The sequence below is a fragment of the Anabrus simplex genome, chromosome 2, assembly GCF_040414725.1.
Source record: "Anabrus simplex isolate iqAnaSimp1 chromosome 2, ASM4041472v1, whole genome shotgun sequence".
NCBI lineage: Eukaryota > Metazoa > Arthropoda > Insecta > Orthoptera > Tettigoniidae > Anabrus > Anabrus simplex.
The window spans coordinates 1,133,710,971-1,133,735,917 of NC_090266.1; the positions used below are offsets into that span (position 1 = coordinate 1,133,710,971).

Sequence of the window (24,947 nt, forward strand, 5' to 3'; positions counted from 1 at the left end):
GTAAACGTGTGTTTTTGTGATATAAGTGTAACATATTAATGATCTTGTGACTGGGAAATAATCTTTTCAATCCCAAATAAATATCCGCAAGACAAGACAAGACAAGACAAGAACTTCTTTACTCTTTCGCGACTGAAGTATATTTGTCCTTGTTGTTATGGCAACACTAACATAACTTTCTGACCAATGAAGTTACTCTGTAAACGGTAGTACATTAGTTTGAATGTTGAATACGATGTGTGTGAAGTTTACGTTTGTTGAAGTGAATCTGTGTGATGCGATATTGTAGTGTATGCATTGAAGAATTTGTTGCGATGAGCTGGTAGTGATGATGTGTTGCTTACTATTTTAAAATATAAATGTGTATGCGTAGAAATATGGCCGATTTGAAATACTCGGGTCCATACCGAGCGACAAAATTGGTAAGTGTTGTTTATATTCTGTTACTTAATTCAGTTATCGCATAGGAAGTTTGAATGCAGATTTCTGGTATTGTCTGCGCGCCTTTTAAGACGTGGCTCGTTTAAGGATAAAATGGTGCATGTGTAAATAGTGGTGTACTTCTCTGTATTTTTCCAACTCTCGAAAATTATCACTCGTCAGAACACCATCGAGAGTTATCGTTCTGCATAAACCAAACTGTATTGCATTTCTCCATTATTTATTAGACTAATTTACACTATTTTGGTTCCATTGTCAAGTTGTAGATTGAATAATGTTGATTTAAAAATTTAAAAAATCAACTTTGCAGCCTTATCATCTTGCAGCCCAACGTTTATAACATTATAAGGAAGTGAAAATAATGCAAATCTTACTTGGAATTCCTTTTAGAGGAGAGGTGTGTTCATTTTTTTTTTTTTGCTTTACATCGCACCGAAGCAGATAGGTCTTATGGCGACGATGGGACAGGGAAGGGCTAGGAGTTGGAAGGAAGCGGCCGTGGCCTTAATTAAGGTACAGCCCCAGCATTTTCCTGGTGTGAAAATGGTAAACCACGGAAAACCATCTTCAGGGCTGCCGACAGTGGTGTTCGAACCCAAATCTCCCGAATACTGGATACTGGCCGCAATTAAGCGACTGCAGGTATCGAGCTCGGTGATGTGTTCATTGCCATGTCTAGGAACCCACCAACCCGCCCCAAGAAATATATTTACTTTTATAACCTAATAAAGAGCAGCAGCTGCCATCGTCCATGGCTGAAGTAGCTTCTTGCATTCTCATTGGTCAACGTGAACGGAATGTGACGTCATTGCCATCATTGCTGATAAATACATTGCGTTACCAACCCAGGCCGAATAAAGGCACAAACAAAAAGGACCATGTAAAATAACAATGCAGCTTGTAACTGTCCGTACCAATGGTCTTGTCCAGATCCTATCTTAACTGTCCGCACAGCAAGAACCAGTCCAGACCAAACTTGTTTCCACAAGAAACTAGGGGCCTAGGGCCGCTTCGCGGCTTCTAACCATCCAGACCAATTTTCTTGTCCACGGCAAGAATCCTAACCGTCCAGACCAATCGTCTTCTCCACGGCAAGAATCCTAACCGTCCAGACCAATCGTATTTCCTCACGAAACTAGGAGCCTAGGGTCGCTTTGCGGCTTCTAACCGTCCAGACCAATGGTCTTGTCCACGGCAAGAATCCTAACCGTCCAGACCAATCTTCTTCCGTCCAGATCAGTCGTGTTTCCTCACGAAACTAGGGGCCTAGAGCCGCTTCGTGGCTTCTAACCGTCCAGACCAATGGTCTTGTCCAGATCCTATCTTAACCGTCCACACAGCAAGAACAAGTCTAGACCAATCGTGTAACAATAATTACCACCACCAGTTATCAAAGCACCTCACTCATTAGTTCCTCAGTACAGGGGTTGGCAGCTCTGAGCATAGCTTCACAACATCCTTCCCGAGAAGGGCACGAGCGTGTAAACAAACGACAGTCGTTTGCGTGCAGCTGAATGTAGCTAGTACTGGGCTGCAAGAAGTAAAGTAATAATCCTTATTCCTTGCGGCTTGCCGGGCTGGATTTGGAGTGTTTGGTCTTGTGGCTACTGGCATGGGCGCTGTCCTGACCAGTTATGCCACATCTCTGCATCTGAATCATGGTTGAAGTCTTCTAAGGGTGGTCGATTTACTGCCAGCTGTAATGGCTTCTCCCAGTGTAGCGATATTCAGGGATATTGTAGGTATTAATGTAGTTGTAGTTAAAAGGGAAGGCTTCTAATTAGTCACAGTAACGTAAGAAAGACCACAAGACTTTGTGGCAGCAGTCAAAGGGATGCTTCACTCACTCTATTACCTCGAAAGAAACATAAACACGTAGAAGCCTTCCCTTTTAACTACAACTACATTAATACAATCTGCTACTAATGGATATTCAAGTTGCAATAAACAAGAACTAATTTCTAATACTTTCACTGATCAAATCACCAAACTGCAACAAGCCTCGAAAATTCTAGAAGCTGGTCTCCAACGGTTCCAAGATTTTAATTTTTAGAATATAATTTCGACTCAAATTACACATGGTGTCAAATCATACTTGTTTTTTAAATAATTGCATTGGAGATCACAATTATTAATCAAATTCTCAACATCGGAAGTTACTGTGTTCCAGAAATCAATGGATTTTAGAAAAAATGACTCCTATATTTTAACTTTCAGTTTATATTTATGACTCAAATTTAAGCCATATTACAGTTGATTTAATCAACCACAGCATTGTGAAAACAATTTTAGCCAAATTTTCAAATTGGAGTTGCTATGCTTTGGACGTCAATGTATTTTAGAATTAAGGATTACTTCAAATCAATTTTGTAATTGTGAAAACAATTTTATCCAAAAAAATTTAAATTGTAGTTACTATGTTTTGGACGTCAATGTATTTTAGAATTAAGGGTTACTTCAATTCAACATTGTAATTCATATTGTCATACTTTAATGTGTACATAATTTTTATGTTTTTTTTACATATTATTACTAAACATAGATTTATACCCGAGCAAAACAATTTGTAAAAACAATCCAAATATGACAGGTCTTAACCTTGAGACAATCATGTAGGCCGAAGATGCTTGTAAATAAAGCAAAACATGTCCCTGTAAATTTGTGTTGTAATATTATGAACTAGCAACACAAAACCAATTTGTATTGAATAGCTGGATTAAAATAATCACTATATTGTAAGCATTTTAAGGCTGAAATAAGTCGGGCTAACTGGGTGGAGTACTATAAGAAATTATTAAGGGGTGAAGATGGGTGGAGACCAGTAATAGAAGAAAATGGAATATCGTTAGGGCTGGGGTGTACAGTGCCTGCATTAGATAAGGAAATATCGATGGAAGAAGTAAGAGAGGTTTTAGGGAAAGGTAATTCAGGAGCGATTTCAGGTATCACTAATGAATTTTGGAAGCAAGTGGCGAAGAATAAGGATATCCTAGAAAGTATTGTTAAATTATTTAACAGAATATTTGAAGGGGGAGAGTTTCCCAAATGTGCCCAATCTACAAGAAAGCAGAGAAATCTAACCCGAATAATTATAGTGTCATAATATTGTTGGATACATGAAGTAAAATATACACAGGTGTGTTGGAAAAAAAGGATTATGAAGTGGGCAGAGTGGAGATCGATTCTGGAGAGACTTCAGTCAGGCTTTAGAAAAAGGATGATGACAACTGATAATATTTTTATAGTGAAAACAAAAATGGATAATTTTTTAAAAATGAAAGGTGGAAATTCGTACAATGCTGCTTTTGATTTGGAGAAAGTATTTGATTCTGTGAGCAGAGGGGCTGTCGTGGCAAAGATGAGAAGGATAGGGGTATCTCATAAGATAAAAAGAGCGGTTGAAAACGTATATTCAGAAGTGAAGTGTTCAATTAAAATTAAGGAGGGAGTAGTGGGGAAATATTCTCCAAAGTAGGGCTGAAACGGGGTTGTAAGTTGTCACCTGTACTGTTCTTATTGTTTATAAATGATATCTTTCATTTAAAAGGTTTCAAAGCAGGGGTTTACCCAAGTCTTGAGAACCATGATATTCCGGGTCTCATTTTTGCAGATGATATCCTTTCGCTCACATTGACACCCACTAGCATGCAGTGTAGTATAAATTCAGTGGTAAATTACTGTAAAGAATGGAATTTAAAAATTAATACGCAGAAAACCAAGGTGTGTAAGAAAAGGATATAAATTGTCAAAGAATGAAAAATGGTGGATGGGCAAGACGAGATTAGAAGTTGTCAAAAAAGAATAATATTTGGGTATGATATTAAGTTGAAATAGAAGAGATCCTCCATGGTTCAGACAGCAGCGTGTCGGCCTCTTACCGCTGGATACTGTGGTTCAAATCCCGGTCACTCCATGTGAGATTTGTGCTGGACAAAGCGGAAGCGGAACAGGTTTTCCTCCGGGTACTCCGGTTTTCCCTGCCATCTTTCATTCCAGCAACACTCTCCATTCTCATTTCATAGCATCTATCAGTGTCCGACTCGTTGGCTGAATGGTCAGCGTACTGGCCTTCGGTTCGGAGGGTCCCGGGTTCGATTCCCGGCCGGGTCGGGGATTTTAACCTTAATTGGTTAATTCCAGTGGCCCGGGTGCTGGGTGTTTGTGCTGTCCCCAACATCCCTGCAATTCACACACCACATATAACACTATCCTCCACCACAATAACACGCAGTTACCTACAAATGGCATATGCCGCCCACCCTCATCGGAGGGTCTGCCTCACAAGGGCTGCACTCAGCTAGAAATAGCCACACGAAATTATTTTTATAGCATCTATCAGTCATTAATAAATCACTTTGGGAGTGGTGACCCCATTGTACTAATAGCCTAGGCCTATATATGATTCATTCATTACATCCCTGACCCGGTCAATGACTGAAAAACAGGTTGTAGGTTTTCATTAAGTGGAAATGGAAAATGGGCAGGGCAAATAAAAAGAGTGAAACTAAAGGATATGAATGCACTGTCAGCCATTAACATATTGGATAAAAAGATGCCCAACACAGATTACAGAGTGTATAAAAAGGTTTTTAATGCGTTAGTTAAATGTAGAGTTTTGTACTGAGCTGAAATCTGGGGAATTGAAAGGAGAGTTTAGACACTTGATGCAATTACGAGTAGATTTGGTAAAATAATTTTGGGACTACCCAGTTGTACAGCTAACTGTGGAGTGAGAATGATGTGCAATGATGTAAGTCTGCAGGCGGATATTATTAAAATGATAATCAAGTATTGGTGGAGACTGAAGCAGGGATAGGGTGGCGATGTATTACAGATAGCTTATCAACACCACATGAAACATCAGAACCAAGGATACTGGGTGGATGGGGTAAGGAACATTTTGGAAACGGTAGGAAAGGGACTGTATACAGAAGCTGAGAATGAAAAAAAAAAAAAAAAAATAATAATAATAATAGTTCTAAGAGTTAAGGATATTGAAAAGCAATGTATTGCTTCACAGTGTAAAAGTAAGGGGTCATTAGATGAATTTTGTAATGTAAGTGGGAGAATGAAGATAAAATGTAGAGATTATATCAAATAAGGGAATGAGAGTATAATTTGGTGGTTAATGAGGATACACAAAAATAAAGCATATAGACAAAATAGAGATGAAAATAAATGTTTACTATGTTCTGAAGAAATGGGTTGGGCACACCTTATAAAAGATTGTTTAGAGACAAGGCAAATACAAGAGAAATTTATAGATGAAGAGGATGGAAGAAAAATTTATAACGAAAATGAGCTGTATACAATTGTAAAGTTATTGAACAGAGAATGGATGCACCTGGGCAGAATTGCAAAATTATTGAACATTATGAGGGGAATGTGGAGTGGGAAACTGGTGGAAGGAAACGAAGTGATACATGTCGGTCAGGAACAGAATTGTGCCTAAGGTAACCTAGACAGTATAACTCCATTGAAATCTAGAACCATTAGGTACGTAAATTTGAGTTTATAGCATGTAACTACTTTGTCGAAGTAGTTCTGCATGTGCCTTGTGGTTGTTGTTTTTTTTCAATAGTCTGAAAAGTCAGTATTAATATTCGTTTTTTTTTTTCCAACAGTCTGAAAAGACAATATTGATATTCATTGATGTTTTATGTGGTTTTTTAAAGTTCCATTTATTATATTAATATTCACTGATGTTTCTGGTTTCTTTTTAAGTTCCATTTATTAACATAATTCCAGGCTATTCTTTCCCTGTTCAATTTCTAAATTATCTGTGTTTTCCGGACACTGTTTTATTTTGATTTATTTGTGTTTTACAACTACGCTGAAGGATGTTAACTTTTGTATACTGCATGTATCACAAATTAAGAATCTATGCTTTCTGAAATTATGAGAGATGGGTATTATCTATCTACCTATCCATATCAACATCAATTAAAAAAATTGTGCTAACTGAAGATTTGCCTCATTGCCATAAAATGCTTGAGGCAGGCACAAGGAATCGAGAACATAGAACTTGACACTAGGTGCATACTTCATTCACAGTCTAGTATATACAGTCGTGAAGCTCTAATGATATTTTTCATCCGAGGCGGCTGCAGCGCTCCAAGCGGCGAGGTAGAGGCAAGTTGCTAGCAGACAAAAGGGAACGAATTACCACCACAGTCTAAAATGGTCATAACTTCTGAACCATTCATGCAAATAATGTCCTGACAAGGTTATTGTAATCCTTATGAAACAGTGGAGGAGGTCAAACAATTTATTTTGATGAGGAGTTCGAGGATAATATCAAAATATTTATTTAATCTTAAGGAGTTATTTTTCTTTACCGCGGACTATGACATAAAATCGCTCCTACAGGGCAACCGGTTCGAAATAGGTATATACCATCGCAGACTTTTTTGTAGGCGTTTCTATGCTCTACAATTCGTACACTTATACTTGGGGTCTATCGTTGACGGTTCAGGCAGCGTAAGCCAAGAAAGCAAATGACCGACCGACATCGAACCTGCCAAGTTGGGCTAAGAAGGGCAGCGCTCTACCATGGTCGGTCACTTGCTTTCTTGGCTTACGCTGCCTGAACCGTCAACGATAGACCCCAAGTGTAAGTGTAGGAATTGTAGGCATAAAAACTTCTACAAAAAAGTCCGCAAAAATATATACCTATTTCGAATCGTTTACCCTCTAGAAGCAATTTTATGTTATAGTCCACGGTAAGAACACAACTCCTTAAGATTAAATAAATATTTCGATATTATCCTCGAACTCCTCATCGAAATAAATTGTTTGACCTCCTCCACTATTTCATAAGGATTACAATAAGCTTGTCAGGACATTATTTGCATGAATGGTTCAGAAGTTATGACCACTTTAGACTGTAGTGGTAATTCTTTCCCTGTTGTCTGCTGGCAAGTTGCCTCTACCTAGCCGCTAGAGGTGCTAGTGTTGCTCCAGCTGTCAAGTGGATGAACCTTCCTCTTATTAGAGCTTCGCGACTGTATATATTAGACTGTGTTTCATTCTCAACTTTATCAAGGCACTGAGCAAGCTGGCCGTGCATTAGGGGCATGCAGCTCTGAGCTTGCATGCGGCAGATAGTGGGTTCGAGCCCCGCTGTCGGCAGCCTGAAGATGGCTTTCCATGGTTTCCCATTTTGTCATCAAGCAAATGCTGGGGCTGTACCTTTAAATAACGCCATGGATGTTTCCTTCCCACTCCTAGCACTCTCTGATTCCATTGTTGCCATAAGACCTGTAAGTGTTGGTGCAACGTGTAGCCAATTAAAAAACAAAATCTAGGCAGCTTTCAAGTAGTGACCTGTGCTTCTGCTCAACATGCTATGAATTGATTGGGGATTTGTTTATTTTTTAAATTTCATTTCATTTCCATCAATTTTTTTAAAAGTTTGATTTGGTAGAGTCTGATGAGTTGCAGTGAATTGTTAGTGATGTTGCATTGCTTATATTTTAAAATATAAATTTGTATGTGCAGAGAAATGGTCAAATTGATTTACTCTGGTCCTTACCGAGTGTTCTTTCAAGAATGAAACATGTTATTCTTTCTTCAGAGGTGTTTTTCTTATTCCAAGTGAAGGCACAGTCATTTTTGCACCGATCATTACCGTCATTACCGCTTTCTGTTGCCATCAATACTATTGTCCATGCTCACCAGTATTAGCACCTCGGCTCCATGTGGAGTGACCCTTTTGTTTACTTGTCGCTGTTTTCTCGCGGAGGACGTGGTCGACGAGGCTGCCAGTCTCTCCAGTTAAGAACTAAAACGGGGGGGGGGGGGGGGAGGGTCTGTGGGCGTAAGCCCCCAGACATGACATTGGTCTATTTTCATGTGATGGACAGTCCTTGCTACCTTGCTTAAGAACATGCTGCCACCTGGTGAGCCATATGAGAACACTCAAGATGACTCTGTTAGAAGACTCACGCATGATAATTTATAGTGTTTGTTATTCCCAATTAATAATTCAGTTCTAGATACACACTTGGCTTTGACAGCATGAAATTGACTGTGGTATGAACAATCTTAGTAATGCCATTCCTTATGCAGCCAATCCTTATAATGAATAGTGTGAAAATGTTGCTCACAGATTTGGTTGGTGTGTATATTTCAGTGGGCTTGGGAGACTGATATGTAATAGCTACACCTGGTTCTGTGAGGAAAGCAGCGGGAAACTACCTCACTCCTCACTTCCCTTCAATGATGCTAGGCCATTTATGGTAACTCATGCTACAAGCTCTAACACCAGGCGAGTTGGCCATGCGGTTAGGGGCGCGCAGCTATGAGCTTGCATCCGGGAGATAGTTGGCTCGAACCCACTGTCGGCAGACCTGAAAATAGTTTTCCGTGGTTTTCCATTTTCACACCAGGCAAATTCTGGGGCTGTACCTTCATTAAGGCCACAGCTGTTTCCTTCCCAGTCCTAGCCCTTTCCTATCCTATCATCACCATAAGACCTATCTGTATCAGTGTGACGTAAAGCAAATAGCAAGAGAAAAAAAAAAAGCTCTTTCCGCACTCTTGTTTGAACTAGACAGTTGCTGGTCAGTCAAACACTAGGTGTAAGTCATCATGTAACTTCTTTCCCAAGAACTGATACTTTATAAAGATTCTACTGTGAACCCATTCTTGCGACTAGAAATTATGTAGATAAATTGTCTCATGAACAGGTGTTCACTTGAAAGTACAACCGGGCAGAAGCAATGGTTTTTCAATTAAGACCATTCTCTTCATAGGGTTGCTTCTAGAAAATTGTGCTCTTATGGTATTTCCTGTCCGTAAGTGTAATCAATGTTGTTATTGTGTAATTGAAAGCAGCATGAAAGCTGGTTGTGTGAAAGTGGCAAGAAGCTTGGTGGTTGTGGGAATCACCCCTATTTTATGCTTGTTGAAATTCATATTAAATGTATTAATGTTAACAAAGGAAATTACAGTAGAGAGGCTGGTTTAAAAATATTAAGGTGTCCTTTTGCAGTGGAATGAAATGGTATACACTTTCCGGAATGGGATGCCTTTAAAACGTCACAGGCGACACATCAAGGTATATGAAGAGTGTTTTTCGGGAGTAGAGGCTGTACGGTGGTTCCATGCTGCTCTGCAAAGGAATCCAAGTATTGGACCTGATATATCAAAGGAGCAAGTTGTCCAGCTCCTGAATAAATTTCTGAAGGCTGGCATTTTTGAAACTGTTAGTTCATCCTCATCAAATGAAGCCCACCAGTTTAAAGAGAATGGAGATCTTTATCAGTAAGTGAATTAAGTCATAATTTTTCTAAAATTTGTTGATTTTAAGAAAGTGTAATTCTTAATTCCTGCCTTCTCTCAAGTTGAATTTTATTTTAAAATTTTAATTTCTTTGAATGTTACAGATATAACCCACTAATTACTTTTCATTTTTAATGGATTATTAGGTTCTGCAGACGACCTCTATCTACATGTGTCTTGAGAGCACCACTTATGTCTGCATCTTCAAATATTCCGAGGAAAGACTGGTTTCGTGATCAGCGCATGGCTGATACTAAAATTTCTTGGGGAAAGAGTTTTCCTACACAATATGGGCCAGATATTGAAAATTCAAGAGCAGGCCGTGGATTAAACTCGATAAGTGCCGTCCACACCAGGAATAACTTCAGCAATTACACTACACATTCACAGAGACAATGTTCACTAACAATAAACCAGGCTTACAATAATGATAGAGAGAACATTCCTCCTAGATATACCGAAGCCAAAGTTCATCCAACTAAAGCTGCTCAAGGGAAACCTAATTCCTATGGAGAACAAATTCCTAAAAGGTTTGGTGAAATTCAAAGACAGCATGCATCAGCTGTAAATTTGGCTGGAGACTTTTCACATAATTATATCCTGCACAGACAAAATGAGGATAATTTAAAGCACTTGCACTCTGTACAGCATGATAAAGAAGGAAGAGGTCTCAGTTTACAGTATGAGAAACAAAATGGCAATGTAAACAGAAAACACAGTGTTAGTGCACGGCATGAGCAGCTTGGAAGTTCACAGCATGGAAATGTGCATAATAAATTCCATAATACAAATCTTAAGCATATGCATCATACAAAAGAAAGTCCTTCCACTAGAGATGACAAAGTACCCAGCTTACCTTCTCACTTGAATAGAAGTTCATCAGGTTCCCCTCAAAATACAGATTCTCTTTCTGCACACAATAGATTAGGGATACCTCATTTTAGTATTTCCCCGCATGATGAGAATAGCCAATTACAGAAGTTCCACCATGTGGCATATCATAGTCTACCTCGTAAGACTACACTCCATCCAGATCATTGCCAGTTCTTTCAGCAGAGTGGCCATGATAACCGTCAGAATTTCTCGCATGGAATATCCCAAAACTTGAATACCATTGGGTATGATCATTTCATTATTGTCATACTTCACTGCATGATTTAACTCTCCCAGCATGTAACTTACCGCAAATTTTGAGTTAACTTTAATACTTACAGAAATACAATGATGATAAGATTAACCTGTTGAAAATTATATGGTCAGAAATGTCTTCCTCTGTTGCCAGTGGAAATTCTAACTACTCTGATCGGGTGAAGGAACAGCCAACCTCTGAAGGAAATATATGCAACAATGCTGATTGGTTGGAATCCAAGCAGTTTGCTATTAATGATTCCACAGAAGAATTGAGCTCATTTCCTAAATATGTGGAACAAATTCATTTCAGGGGAGCAATGTGGCAAAAATTTGTCCTTTCAAGGTAAGACATTTTCTTTTGTAGTAAATATTAAAACTATCTCTACCGAGCTTGATAGCTGCAGTCGCTTAAGTGCGGCCAGTATCCAGTATTCGGGAGATAGTGGGTTCAAACCCCATTGTCGGCAGCCCTGAAGATGGTTTTCCGTGGTTTCCCATTTTCACACCAGGCTGTACCTTAACTAAGTCCATGGGCGCTTCCTTCTCAGTCCTAGCCCTTTCCTGCCCCATCATCGCTATAAGACCCATCTGTGTCGGTGCGACATAAAGCAAGTTTTAAAAAAACCTATCCCTGTTTCTTCTGGTTCTGGTCTCTTTTTAAAAAATTTGATATCATACTCATTTGCATTCCCATTTCTTGTCATAAAGAATTACAAGTTACTAGTTTTCATTATTATTCATGGGGTGATTCATTGTTGATTAAAACTACGTTTCTGAAGACCTTGAGCAAAAATTGTATAAACCTGGATCTGTTTCTGAATATTTACAGAGGTTAATGTTAAGGTTGTTTGTAAAATACTTTCTGAAAGGCTGAAAAAATTAGAATTGTTGCACTGTAAACAGTGTGTGACCTTGACCAATACCACCCTGTCTGCAGCATGTTTGATCGACACGGTTAGTGCTCGTTCTGGCTGCTGTTGTGGCCTATGGTTGTGAAAGTTGTGTACAATATCACATACATTTTCTACATACGAGTTCTTCAAGGTGATATTCAGTTTAGTTGTGTGTGGGAGCATAATCCTCGACATCACATGGTTGAAGTGGAAAATATTCTCATGACTGTCTAAGCTTGTACACATTCTCTAGCCGAATGATTCTGTGGTTGTTTGGAGCAGTTCTGTAGCAAGCAACAGAAACTGAAATTGGGGGAGAGGGAGGCCCTCGCCTCTAACTTACAGCATATTTGTTCAGTACTACCAGGTTATCAGTCGTATTTGAGGTGTGAATTAATAAGGAGGCATCATATATCATCAATGAATGACATCATTACTACCTAGTGAGCCTCCCCTTTGTGGTGGATATAACAAACTTCTTAGAAAGTACTGTGCGACCATGTGGGTGCTTTAAGAACTAAGGTCTGTAATGTCAGCTTTGTAATATTTCGATTGTTTAGATATAATACTGAACTTTCATTGTCATACGTGCATTGACCTCTTTCACGTAACTGGCTAAATTACCCAGAAAAAAGCGGTTATGAGCCATAAATTTACAAGCTTCACTCTCATTACCAGCCATGACAGAAGTAGATGGGATGGTTCCTGTGACATATTAGCTTGCACTGATAGCATCTGACATATAAAATAATTAAGTTCTAAGAAGGAAACCATCATTTAATATCGTCAATTGAAAATATTACAATCACATTTCCCCATGTGAAGAAAGAAGGCTTGCAGTGGTGTCTTAACAGCGTACTTGCTGCCAGCATGTTGGAAGGATGTGGCAATTCAACTCGCGCCCACCAGCGTGAAACACTAGTAATTTCATAATTGAGAAAGTCTAAAGAATTTTAATATTTTAAATGTATTTTAAATTATGGTTTTCTTGTGGGAACTTAATTTTTGTAAATTATATTGTTTTCGATTCAATTCAGTTCCCTTGTTTTTGTCAAAAAGTATGATGTACGAGAGAATTTACCCTGCAGGGGAATATCAGTTGGTAAATAGCACACCCACCAAGACGCATGGCTAGTGCATACCGTGGAGGCTACTGCGTAGGCTATTTCTTAACTGATAAGCCCAATTTACCACACTGGGACGAAACACTGGCAGCCAGGAATGAGTTAGCTGGTAAATGTATAATGTCCAATAACGGACTAACTACATTGGTATTATAAATTTACTGTTTCGGGACAAATATTGCAGGTTCCCTATGGGAATCAACATCTATGTCAAACAATAACACAAGTCACGTTTTATATTCTTTTTTTTTTTTTTTTTAAATCACGTCTTTTAGGTAACCACCTTCCCTTGCAATGCATGCATGGAGTCGACGAACGAACTGTCCATTACTTTCACCAGCATTTCAGGTGGAATTGCCTGGACCTCTTCATGAATACGTTGCCTGAGAGTTTCTAAGTTTGGGATACATAATGTAAACACTTGGCTCTTGAGGTATCCGCACAGAACGAAACCGCAAGCACTCAAATCGGGTGATCTGGCTGGCCACGGTATGTCCCCGAAACATGAGATAATTCTTTTTTTTTTTTTTTTTTTTGCTATGGGCTTTACGTCGCACCGACACAGATAGGTCTTATGGCGACGATGGGATAGGAAAGGCCTAGGAGTTGGAAGGAAGCGGCCGTGGCCTTAATTAAGGTACAGCCCCAGCATTTGCCTGGTGTGAAAATGGGAAACCACGGAAAACCATCTTCAGGGCTGCCGATAGTGGGATTCGAACCTACTATCTCCCGGATGCAAGCTCACAGCCGCGCGCCTCAACGCGCACGGCCAACTCGCCCGGTGAGATAATTCTTCCTGTGAACAGTGTACATAATGATGTTAAGCTAAATCGCTGTGGAGAATGCGGCGCACACTTCTGTCTGACGTGTGAAACTGCAGCATGTTTGTTTAATGAACACCTAGGACTCCTGTTAATAGCATTTCGTACTGTCTGTGTTTTCTGGCATCCACACTATCCTTGGCTATCCTGGTGGCTTCTTATTCGTGGCACTTGCAGTAGCACGAAACTGCTCAACCCATCTCCGAATAGTGTGCCGTTTTGGTCTCCCAATGTGTAATTGCTGTCAAAACTTCCGCTGCGTAGCTACCATACTGTCACCACTTTTGAAACACGCTTCAGTCACAAAAGCGTGATGCGTCGCTGTCCAACGCTCCATGGTAACTAAAATGGCATCCTTCCTGCTACATGCTACCCTCAGTTTTATCCCCAATGCAGAGCAGTACATGAAAGTAGTAGATTGTTTCTGTCGGACCCTGTACTTAAGAAATTGACAGAAGGGGGGAGGGGATATCTATGAAATAAACCAATGCATGCATATGCCAATCATCAAGATTTTCCACCAAGGACTCATCTTTTTTTTTTTTTTTAGATGTGTTGGTTTTCAGTGTTTTTAATATACCATTTTGAGTATATTGGCTGAGGATGAAACAAAGGGTTGAAACTAGTACCATGAAAATAATGTTTAATGACAATATAACAGATTTTTATAAAATTCAGTTGTATGTGCTATTAATGTTAATGCATTGAATAGGTGGACCATATTTTACCTTGTTCCTTGAAACAACTGTCAATACGGACCATAATGAAGTTCTCAATACCGGGCGAGTTGGCTGCGTGGTTAGGAGCGCGCAGCTGTGAGCTTGCATCCGGGAGATAGTGGGTTCGAACCCCACTGTCGGCAGCCCTGAAGATGGTTTTCCGTGGTTTTCCATTTTCACACCAGGCAAATACTGTGGCTGTACCTTTTGCTATTTGCTATTTGCTTTATGTCGCACCGACACAGATAAGTCTTATGGCGACGATGTACCTTAATTAAGGCCACAGCCTCTTCCTTCCCACTTCTAGGCCTTTCCTATCCCATCGTCACCATAAGACCTATCTGTGTCGGTGTGACGTAAAGCCACTAGCAAAAAAGTTCACAACATATGACAAATGACCATAATCTTCAGAAATTTTACGAACAATGAATGACGCGCGTGCTGGTACACATTTTGAACACTTAATGTACCAGCGCAATTAAAGAACATTTCACTGTCATTTGTTTTGCTGCATACAGTATTTTGATAATAAAAATTAAATCTGATAAAATATTCATTGCAAGGAACATACAATACCATGCACTCATTCTTTTTTTGATCAACTATACGTTATTTCTTTCCTATAGGTTTGCATAACATTTGCATTACTCTTCAATGTCAATACACATTTTATTACTAAGTTCATTGTTTAGTGACCTTATATGTTCCCATCCTGAAGTTATTTGGAATATTTATTTTTCTAGAGATCCTGGGTTTTTTGTTCTCTAGTAGGCCTATGAAGGTTTAAGTGCTTGGCGATACCTCATCAGTTCATGTTTCTTTTTGTTTTTATGTGTACCTTTATATATCGCTATACTTCCCCCAGTTAGATGTATATGTTTTTTTTTTTTTTTTTTGCTAGGGGCTTTACGTCGCGCCGACACAGATAGGTCTTATGGTGACGATGGGATAGGAAAGGCCTAGGAGTTGGAAGGAAGCGGCCGTGGCCTTAATTAAGGTACAGCCCCAGCATTTGCCTGGTGTGAAAATGGGAAACCACGGAAAACCATTTTCAGGGCTGCCGATAGTGGGATTCGAACCTACTATCTCCCGGATGCAAAGTTAGATGTATAGGTTAAGATGAAGTTGAGAAAATTGCAATGCATTTTACTCTTGTTTTTTTTTTTTTTTTTAACTCCTGCATTTATTTTTGGTAGAGGCACGAGTTTTTCATGTTAATTTTCGTCAAATTTTGTAAAATGGAGGCAAATTTTCATGCTATTTCACGAAATATATCTTGCCACATCTCTTGAATTTCTCTTTCATAATTATTTAAATTATTCCTAAAAGGCTTCATTTGTATGATTTGTGAAGCATTTATGTGACTCCTTTATGACAATTCTTTATTAAAATTCCGTAAGAAATTGTGATAAAGAATACACCCTTGTTTTCATTCTTTACTTTGTGAAAGGTAACATAGCATGTGTTGCTGTGGAGCTCTTTCATTATTCGTCTGGGGTCATTGACAATCAAATTGTACTTTGAAAGAAACCTCTCTGCATTTACGGATGAACAAGGAAACCAAACGAATTTATAAAGCATTGTGACATTTGTTTCAATAATGAATGGAGGGTGTGTAAAAATGCCTGGATATGTCAGTGGTGGTGATGATTGTTTAAAGAAGAAGTACAACTTGGCAATCAGTATCTTTTCCTCCTACTCGATATGTGCATTGTATGATTTGCACATTAGAATATTTCTTTCTGAAATGTATAAACCTTATCTAGCAAACTCTTTAGCTCTGCTGTGCACTGTGGGAGTCATTTGTTCCATTCTTTGCGATGGATTCTGTCATCTGTTTATTTTAACTAAACTGAATGCCATTATAAATCCACCAAACTTTCTGATATACAGTCAGTAAAGTAATACCAAAAGATGAGAGTACATCTGCCAGTAGACGTCATTAAGGATTTCCGAGAATCTTCGCTTCTGTGGGGTGACGTGGCATGTTGCAGCTATGACAAGGACAACATTCCAAACACTGCACTTTACAAGAGGCCAAGGCAAAACAGTGGACAATATTTGTCATGTTACATCGAAAGGACATCATCCTTAAGAGATTTCCTAGAATGTTAAAACAAACAGGTATTTTATTTCTCTTCGCTTACATAATTTTCAAGTATGATTTTTGGTTTATTATTTTTTCTGTGAATTTCGGTGCAGTTTCGTACATATTGCAAAATAGCTGTTTTTAAAGAATTGCTTCAATTCACACAAACAAAAAAACCTATTTTCTTGACCAAATTCATATGATTCTTAAGATATCTCAAAATCGCTTCAAAATATTTTTTAAATTTTTATATGCATGTATTTTATGGATGGTTCATGTTTGTGGGTTACTGTAGTCACGTCCTAGTTCGTAAACCATGGGCAACGGCTGAGTGGCTTAGTAAGTGGTCCTGAGAGTCAGGATACCAGTTGCTATGGAATGGGAGTGGGCATCTCGGACATATTCTGAGTCGTGACCCTCCTTGTGCTCAGGCGGCTAGGACTATACAATTCACCGGTGGTCCATAACCCGTTAGAGGAGAGATCCTCACTTGGACTATGTGCAAGTAGGGTAGCATCCTACTGCATGAATTTATCGAGCTCAGAACACTTTAAGCAAGCCTCGGACCTATGAGAGTATCGGAGTCCCACTCACATTTGACAGGCGAGGGACTCCTTGGAAACAACTTGGCGAACGAAATGGAATTCGATGGGAAGCTATCAATATTAATGGGGCTTATGGAAGGAAGAAAGAAAGTAGAACTGGCTGAGTCAGCAAAGAGGATGCATCTGGATTTGTTAGGAGTATGTGATATTCGGGTAAGGAGAGACAACGAGGAAGAGATAGGAGATTATAAAGTGTACTTGACGGGTGTTAGAAAGGGAAGGGCAGAATCTGGGGTAGGGCTCTTTATCAGGAATACCATTGCACGCAACATAGTTTCTGTTAGGCACGTAAATGAGCGAATGATGTAGGTAGATATGTCAGTTGCAGGAATTAGGACTAGAATTGTGTCCGTGTATTCACCATGTGAGGGTGCAGATGAGGATGAAGTGGACAAGTTTTATGAAGCATTGAGTGACATCGTGGTCAGGGTCAACAGCAGCGATAGATTAGTGCTAATGGGCGATTTCAATGCGAGAGTTGGGAATAGAACTGAAGGATATGAAAGGGTGATTGGTAAATGTGGGGAAGATATGGAAGCTTATGGGAATGGGAAGCGTTTGCTGGACTTCTGTGCTAGTATGGGTTTAGCAGATACGAATACATTCTTCAAGCATAAGGCTATTCACCGCTACACATGGGAGGCTAGGGGTACCAGATCCATAATAGACTATATCTTAACAGACTTCGAATTCCGGAAATCTGTTAAGAATGTACGAGTTTTCCGCAGATTTTTCGATGGTACAGACCACTATCTGATCTGTAGTGAACTAAGTATCTCTAGGCCTAGGGTAGAGAAAGTGAAATCTGTCTGCAAACGAATAAGGGTAGAAAATCTCCAGGCCGAGGAAATTAGAAGTACATGGATATGATTAGTGAGAAGTTTCAAACAGTAGACAGTAAGCAGGTTCAGGATATAGAAAGTGAATGGGTGGCATACAGGGATGCTGTAGTAGAAACAGCAAGGGAATGGCTAGGAACAACTGTGTGTAAAGATGGGATAAGGCGAACATCTTGGTGGAATGATGAAGTGAGAGCAGCTTGTAAACGTAAAAAGAAGGCTTATCAGAAATGGCTCCAAACAAGGGCCGAGGCAGACAGGGATTTGTACGTAGATGAAAGAAACAGAGCGAAACAAATAGTTGTTGAATCCAAAAAGAAGTTATGGGAAGATTTTGGTAACAACCTGGAAAGGCTAGGTCAAGCAGCAGGGAAACCTTTCTGGACAGTAATAAAGACTCTTAGGAAGGGAGGGAAAAAGGAAATGAACAGTGTTTTGAGTAATTCAGGTGAACTCATAATAGATCCCAGGAAATCACTGGAGAGGTGGAGGGAATATTTTGAACATCTTCTCAATGTAAAAGGAAATCATCCTTGTGGTGGTGCGAACAGCCAAGCTCATGAGGAGGAGGAAAATGATGTTGGTGAAATTATGCTAGAGGAAGTGGAAAGGATGGTCAATAAACTCCATTGTCATAAAGCAGCAGGAATAGATGAAATTAGACCTGAAATGGTGAAGTATAGTGATAAGGCAGGGATGAAATGGCTACATAGAGTAGTAAAATTAGCATGGAGTGTTGGTAAGGTACCTTCAGATTGGACAAAAGCAGTAATGGCACCTATCCATAAGCAAGGGAACAGGAAGGATTGCAACAACTATCGAGGTATCTCATTGATTAGTGTACCAGGCAAAGTATTCACTGTCATTTTGGAAGGGAGGGTGCGATCAGTCGTTGAGAGGAAGTTGGATGAAACCCAGTGTGGTTTCAGACCACAGAGAGGCTGTCAGGATCAGATTTTCAGTATGCGCCAGGTAATTGAAAAATGCTACGAGAGGAATAGGCAGTTGTGTTTATGTTTCGTAGATCTAGAGGAAGCATACGACAGGGTACCGAGGGAGAAGATGTTCGCTATACTGGGGGACTATGGAATTAAAGGTAGGTTATTAAAATCAATCAAAGATATTTATGTTGACAATTGGGCTTCAGTGAGAATTGATGGTAGAATGAGTTCTTGGTTCAGGGTACTTACAGGGGTTAGACAAGGCTGTAATATTTCACCTTTGCTGTTCATAGTTGACATGGATCATCTGCTGAAAGGTAGAAAATGGCAGGGAGGGATTTAGTTAGGTGGAAATGTAATAAGCAGTCTGGCCTATGCTGACGACTTGGTCTTAATGGCAGATTGTGCCGAAAGCCTGCAGTGTAATATCTTGGAACTTGAAAATAGGTGCAATGAGTATGGTATGAAAATTAGCCTCTCGAAGACTAAATTGATGTCAGTAGGTAAGAAATTCAACAGAATTGAATGTCAGATTGGTGTTACAAAGCTAGAACTGGTCGATAATTTCAAGTATTTAGGTTGTGTAATCTCCCAGGATGGTAATATAGTAAGTGAGATTGAATCAAGGTGTCGTAAAGCTAATGCAGTGAGCTCGCAGTTGCGATCAACAGTATTCTGTAAGAAGGAAGTCAGCTCCCAGACGAAACTATCGTTACATCGGTCTGTTTTCAGACCAACTTTGCTTTACGTGAGCGAAAGCTGGGTGGACTCAGGATATCTTATTCATAAGTTAGAAGTAACATACATGAAAGTAGCAAGAATGATTGCTGGTACAAACAGGTGGGAACAATGGCAGGATGGTACCCGGAATGAGGAGATTAAAGGCTAATTTAGGAATGAACTTGATGGATGAAGCTGTACGCATAAACCGGCTTCGGTGGTGGGGTCGTGTGAGGCGAATGGAGGAGGATAGGTTACCTAGGAGAATAATGGACTCTGCTATGGAGCGTAAGAGAAGTAGAGGTAGACAAAGACGACGATGGTTAGACTCGGTTTCTAACGATTTAAAGATAAGAGGTATAGAACTAAATGAGGCCACAACACTAGTTGAAAATCGAGGATTGTGGCAACATTTAGTAAATTCACATAGGCTTGCAGACTGAACGCTGAAAGTCTTAACAGTCTATAATAATAATGTATGTATGTATGTATTTTATGGTAACCTGTATCTTACAATAAATATATATTTGAGGATCAAGTCGAGAAGTATTACAAAACCATTGCCAAGAGGACAACACTCAGCCATCATCTTTAAGATAGACCAGTTCGATTATTATACGAGACATGCTGTACGCTACTGAATGGGTAACTACACAAGGATCCGTAAAAATAAAACTCGAAAGGTATAAAGAGGAGAACCACCACCTTGGTGCACTCTTCAGATGTGAAGCGCTGAGAACTACTACCCAGATGATCAGAAACAAGGCTGCAGGCTTTAATGATTAGGTCAGATCTAAAAAAAGGCACTTCAGTACCTTTACCATCAGCTGAGTCCTAAAACTGATGAACACCTATAGGTTTAAGAGGTTGATTCCAAACATTTGCTGTGAAGTAAAAGTAGTAGCCTTACCTAACCAGGGAAGGAAGTGACTGACCTCAAGAACTTCTAACCTATACCATCTGTTCTGAATCGTAGAGGCGTTTCCGAAAACCTTACAAGTAGTTAGTGGGATGTAAAGCAAATAACATTATTTTTTTTATTTTTTATTTTTATCTAAATCGTAGAGAGAATGATCTTAAAACCGAATCTCTGAATCTCTTGGCAGAATGATCAATGAAGAATTTGTAATATTTGAAGCCATCTCTTTTCAGTTTCGACTCAGTTAATTTATGACTGTTAGGCTCAACTACTCAAAGTTAGTTTCGGCAGACTGAAGAGCCTAACAGTTATTTTAAAAAACGATCACTGAAGGTCAGTCAGGCTTCAAACCAGGGAAGCCTTACTCTGGTCGTATACTGCAGCACATGGAGGATTAGTATGAAAGGAGGCAATCACTGGAGTAGCTGTATATGATGAATGAATCAAAGAAAATTGGAAAGGAAGTTGTAGACAGCCACTAAGTACTACTGATTGACACAGTTCATCCTGTGTTTATTACAGAGCAAGATGATTTTGTCATCTTCAAGAGCAAGAAAAGCTGATGGAGTTCTGTAAAATGGCTTCCTCCACAGAAGTTTACTGGCTCCTATGTTAGGTAACATCTACACCAACAACCAACACATCGATACTTAACTTGTTTTCTACTTTATATTGCTTACAATGATCCATTGGGAACTTTTTCTCCTTCTGTAATTGTCCTGCGCTCCTAGTCTTTTTATTGCCTGTATTTATTTGTTTGGTTCCTTTCCATTTCCTTTCATTACCTGGTTTCTGGCTTATTCTCATCCTACACTTCCCATATCAAGCCTGAAAATCTGTTAAGGTACCTCAATGAGTATCAATGCATCACTCCCTATGAAGCTGGGAAGCAGAAACACGCTCATCTGAGGCGGAGATGAAATGCATGTAGAAGAACTGAGATTGACGAGAAGGGTGCTCATCTTACTTCATTTTAAAGACGGCAGTGTTGAGGATGTTGAGATTGGATGTCCTTTTGTGTTTACGTGTTTGTCCTTGTCTCCTCCTTTTGCTCATTCCTTCCTTCCTTCCTCCCTCCCTCCCTCCCTCCCTCCCTCATGCTATGGTCCTTGTAGAACCTTGGTCTCCGCAACAGTGACTCCCATGGTACATAGATCAGCTTCCACCTCTTCTAACCGGGCGAGTTGGCCGTGCGCGTAGAGGCGCGCGGCTATGAGCTTGCATCTGGGAGATAGTAGGTTCGAATCCCACTATCGGCAGCCCTGAAGATGGTTTTCCGTGGTTTCCCATTTTCACACCAGACAAATGCTGGGGCTGTACCTTAATTAAGGCCACGGCCGCTTCCTTCCAACTCCTAGGCCTTTCCTATCCCATCGTCGCCATAAGACCTATGTGTGTCGGTGTGACGTAAAGCCCCTAGCAAAAAAAAAAAAAAACACCTCTTCTATCCATTGCTCTTTTGGTCTACCTCTACATCGTCTTCCATCTGGATGCCCCTCCAGCACTTTCTTAGGTTCTCTTGTAGTCTCCATTTGATGGACATGTCCTAGCCAACGCACTCTAGCAGTGTTCATCAAAGATACTATATCCTGTTCTTGGTTCAGGTCTCTAAGCTCTTGATTCAACCTAATACACCATCCCAGCTCAGTTTTAACTGGCCCAAAATTCTTCCTCAATACCTTTCTTTCCCATGTCATTAACCTATTTTCTTCTGCTTTATTTAATACCCAGGTCTCGGCTCTATATGTAACCACTGGTCTAATGACAGTCTTATAAACGATCAAGTTAGCTTTCCTGGATATTTATTTGTTTCTTAATGTTGGAATTAAGGCAGCATAGCATCGATTTCCTGCAGGCAGTCTAGTGCTTATTTCCTTTTTTGTTTCATTTTGTGAAGTAATCAGAGAGCCTAGATATCTAAATTCTTGTACCCCTTCAAAACACTTTTCTCCACACCTAAGTGCATTTGCAGGTTGACTAGATCTGGAACTCGCTAGGAACTTAGTTTTGTTGTTATTCACTACCAGTCCAATTTGCTGTGCTCCCCTCTCCAATTCTTCATAGGTTTCAAGTATATTCTTTGTATGAGAAATTATGGCCACGTCATCTGCATATGCCAATATTTGAATTAGTCTGTGATATATGTTCCTTTCACATTTCACAGTGATGTTACCCACAGCTGTTTCTAAAGCAGTATTGAAGAGGACAGCAGACATTGGATCTGCTTGCCTCAAACCCACTTTTACATCGAAGGTTTGCGATACTTTCCCTTGTACACATACCTTAGATTTACTTCTGCTCAAAGCTGTTTTTACCAACCTAATCAATTTCCTGGGATAACCAAGGGCTTTCATTTCGATGAGTAGTTTTTCTCTTCGCACTGAATCATATGCTTGTTGATACAGCGGTATGTTATATTCATAGCACCTTTCCAGGATGATCCTCATTGTAAAGATATGATCTATTGTTGAACGGTTTGCACGAAATCCACACTGATATTCTCCAAGATCCTGTTCTGTTTTGTATGTTAGATGTGTAGATATTATTATGGTAAAGATGTTGTACCCTATGCACAGCAGAGATATCCCTCTGTAATTTTCACATTTCAATTTGTTTCCTTTCTTAAGAATTGGGTATACTAAAGCTGTTTCCCATTCTTCTGGTAATTTCTCTGTTCGCCAGATTTCCAATATCAACTTATACAATGTTTGTATCGATACCATTCCACCCTGTTTTAGCAACTCATCTGTTATTCCATCTTCTCCTGGTGACTAATTATTCTTCATCGATAAGAGGACATCTTTTACTTCTTCCAAATTGGGTGGTTCACTATTGCATTCCACAGATTTATCATCATTGGATTCACTATTTGGCAATTCTAATTCATATTCTTCATTTTGTATTTTAACTGGATTCAAAACCTCCTCAAAATATTCTGCCCATCTATCTAATATTTCCTGGGTATTTCCAAGTAGTTGCCCTTCCTTATTTTGTATGCAGCTTGCTCTTGGTTGAAATCCACTTTTCCTCTGCTTTACGTTTTTATAAAACTTTCTACTTCTCTTGTGCTCATAATGTTGTTGCATCTCTTTTATCAAAGCTTCTTCAATTTCTCTTTTCTTTTTTTCTACAGAGATTCTTATCTTCTCTTCTGCATTCCACATATGTTTGGTGAGTAGCTCTTGTTTTCCTTTGCATATATATCATCCTTGCTTTATTTCTTTTCCCCAAGGCTAGCTTTATTTCCTCATCATACCATTCCTTTGGCTGTTTCTTTCTTTCTTCTAGTACCTCCTGGGCTGCATTCGTGATGGCTTCTTTAATCACCCACCATGATTCATCCACTGTTACTGCAGTTTTATGGTTTTTCAAACTTTCTTCACCTTGTCTCCCATATTCCTTCCTTCCTGCATCATCATTGAGTTGTTCTTGGTTAAATCATTTGCTCCTTTCTGCTTTACCTCTGACTCTTACCAGAAGCTTTTGTTTCAGTTTAGCTTTCACCAAATACTGGTCTGAATCTATATCTGCACCTCTATAAGTACACACATCCTGTACATTTGACGCATGTCTTTTATCAATCGGTATGTGGTAGATTTGATTCTTGGTGTTCCCATCTGGTGCCTCCCAAGTTTCTTTATGAATTCTCTTGTGCTCAAATGTAGTGCTACCGGGCGAGTTGGCCATGCGCGTAGAGGCGCGTGGCTGTGAGCTTGCATCCGGGAGATAGTAGGTTCGAATCCCACTATCGGCAGCCCTGAAGATGGTTTTCCGTGGTTTCCCATTTTCACACCAGGCAAATGCTGGGGCTGTACCTTAATTAAGGCCACGGCCGCTTCCTTCCAACTCCTAGGCCTTTCCTATCCCATCGTCGCCATAAGACCTATCTGTGTCGGTGCGACGTAAAGCCCCTAGCAAAAAGAAAAAAAATGTAGTGCTACTGATTACCATATCATTTGCTGTAGCGAAGTCAATAAGCCGTAACCCATTGTTGTTACTTTCCAAATATAAACTCTCTGCTTCTATTGTGGGTCTAAATTCTTCCTCTTGTCCCGCTTTTGCATTGAAATCCCCAATTACTATTTTAAGGTCATGTCTAGGTACCTCATCGTACTGATTCTCAAGCTCTTCATAAAACTTATCTTTTAGTTCATCCTCCTTTTCTTCCGTAGGTGCATGTACGCTTATAAGTAGGGGCCTTATTTTTTTGGTGAAATAAAACTGTTGATTTCGGTGTTAAAACTGACACTATTTCAGTAGGTATTTCGTGAAATAAATTGTTATACTGATCGATGTTTCCTGCCAAATCTTCCTTGTAGTAGCGTATGGGGTAAATGTAACTAACTTTTTTTTTTGCTAGTTGTTTTACGTCGCACCGACACAGATAGGTACAGCCCCAGCATTTGCCTGGTGTGAAAGT

General features: G+C 39.6%; 1 protein-coding gene across 1 annotated transcript in view; it reads left to right on the forward strand.

Annotated features, from left to right (window-relative positions):
* The first annotated feature begins 223 nt into the window (after positions 1–223).
* Positions 224–24,947, forward strand: part of LOC136864739 (DEP domain-containing protein 1A) — a 157,805-nt gene continuing 133,081 nt past the window's right edge. Inside the window, exons 1-4 of the mRNA XM_068226098.1 lie at positions 224–422; positions 9,437–9,708; positions 9,873–10,844; positions 11,009–11,200. Coding sequence (XP_068082199.1) covers positions 360–422; positions 9,437–9,708; positions 9,873–10,844; positions 11,009–11,200 — 1,499 coding nt within the window. The 5' untranslated portion in view covers positions 224–359. The remainder of the gene's footprint in view (positions 423–9,436; positions 9,709–9,872; positions 10,845–11,008; positions 11,201–24,947) is intronic.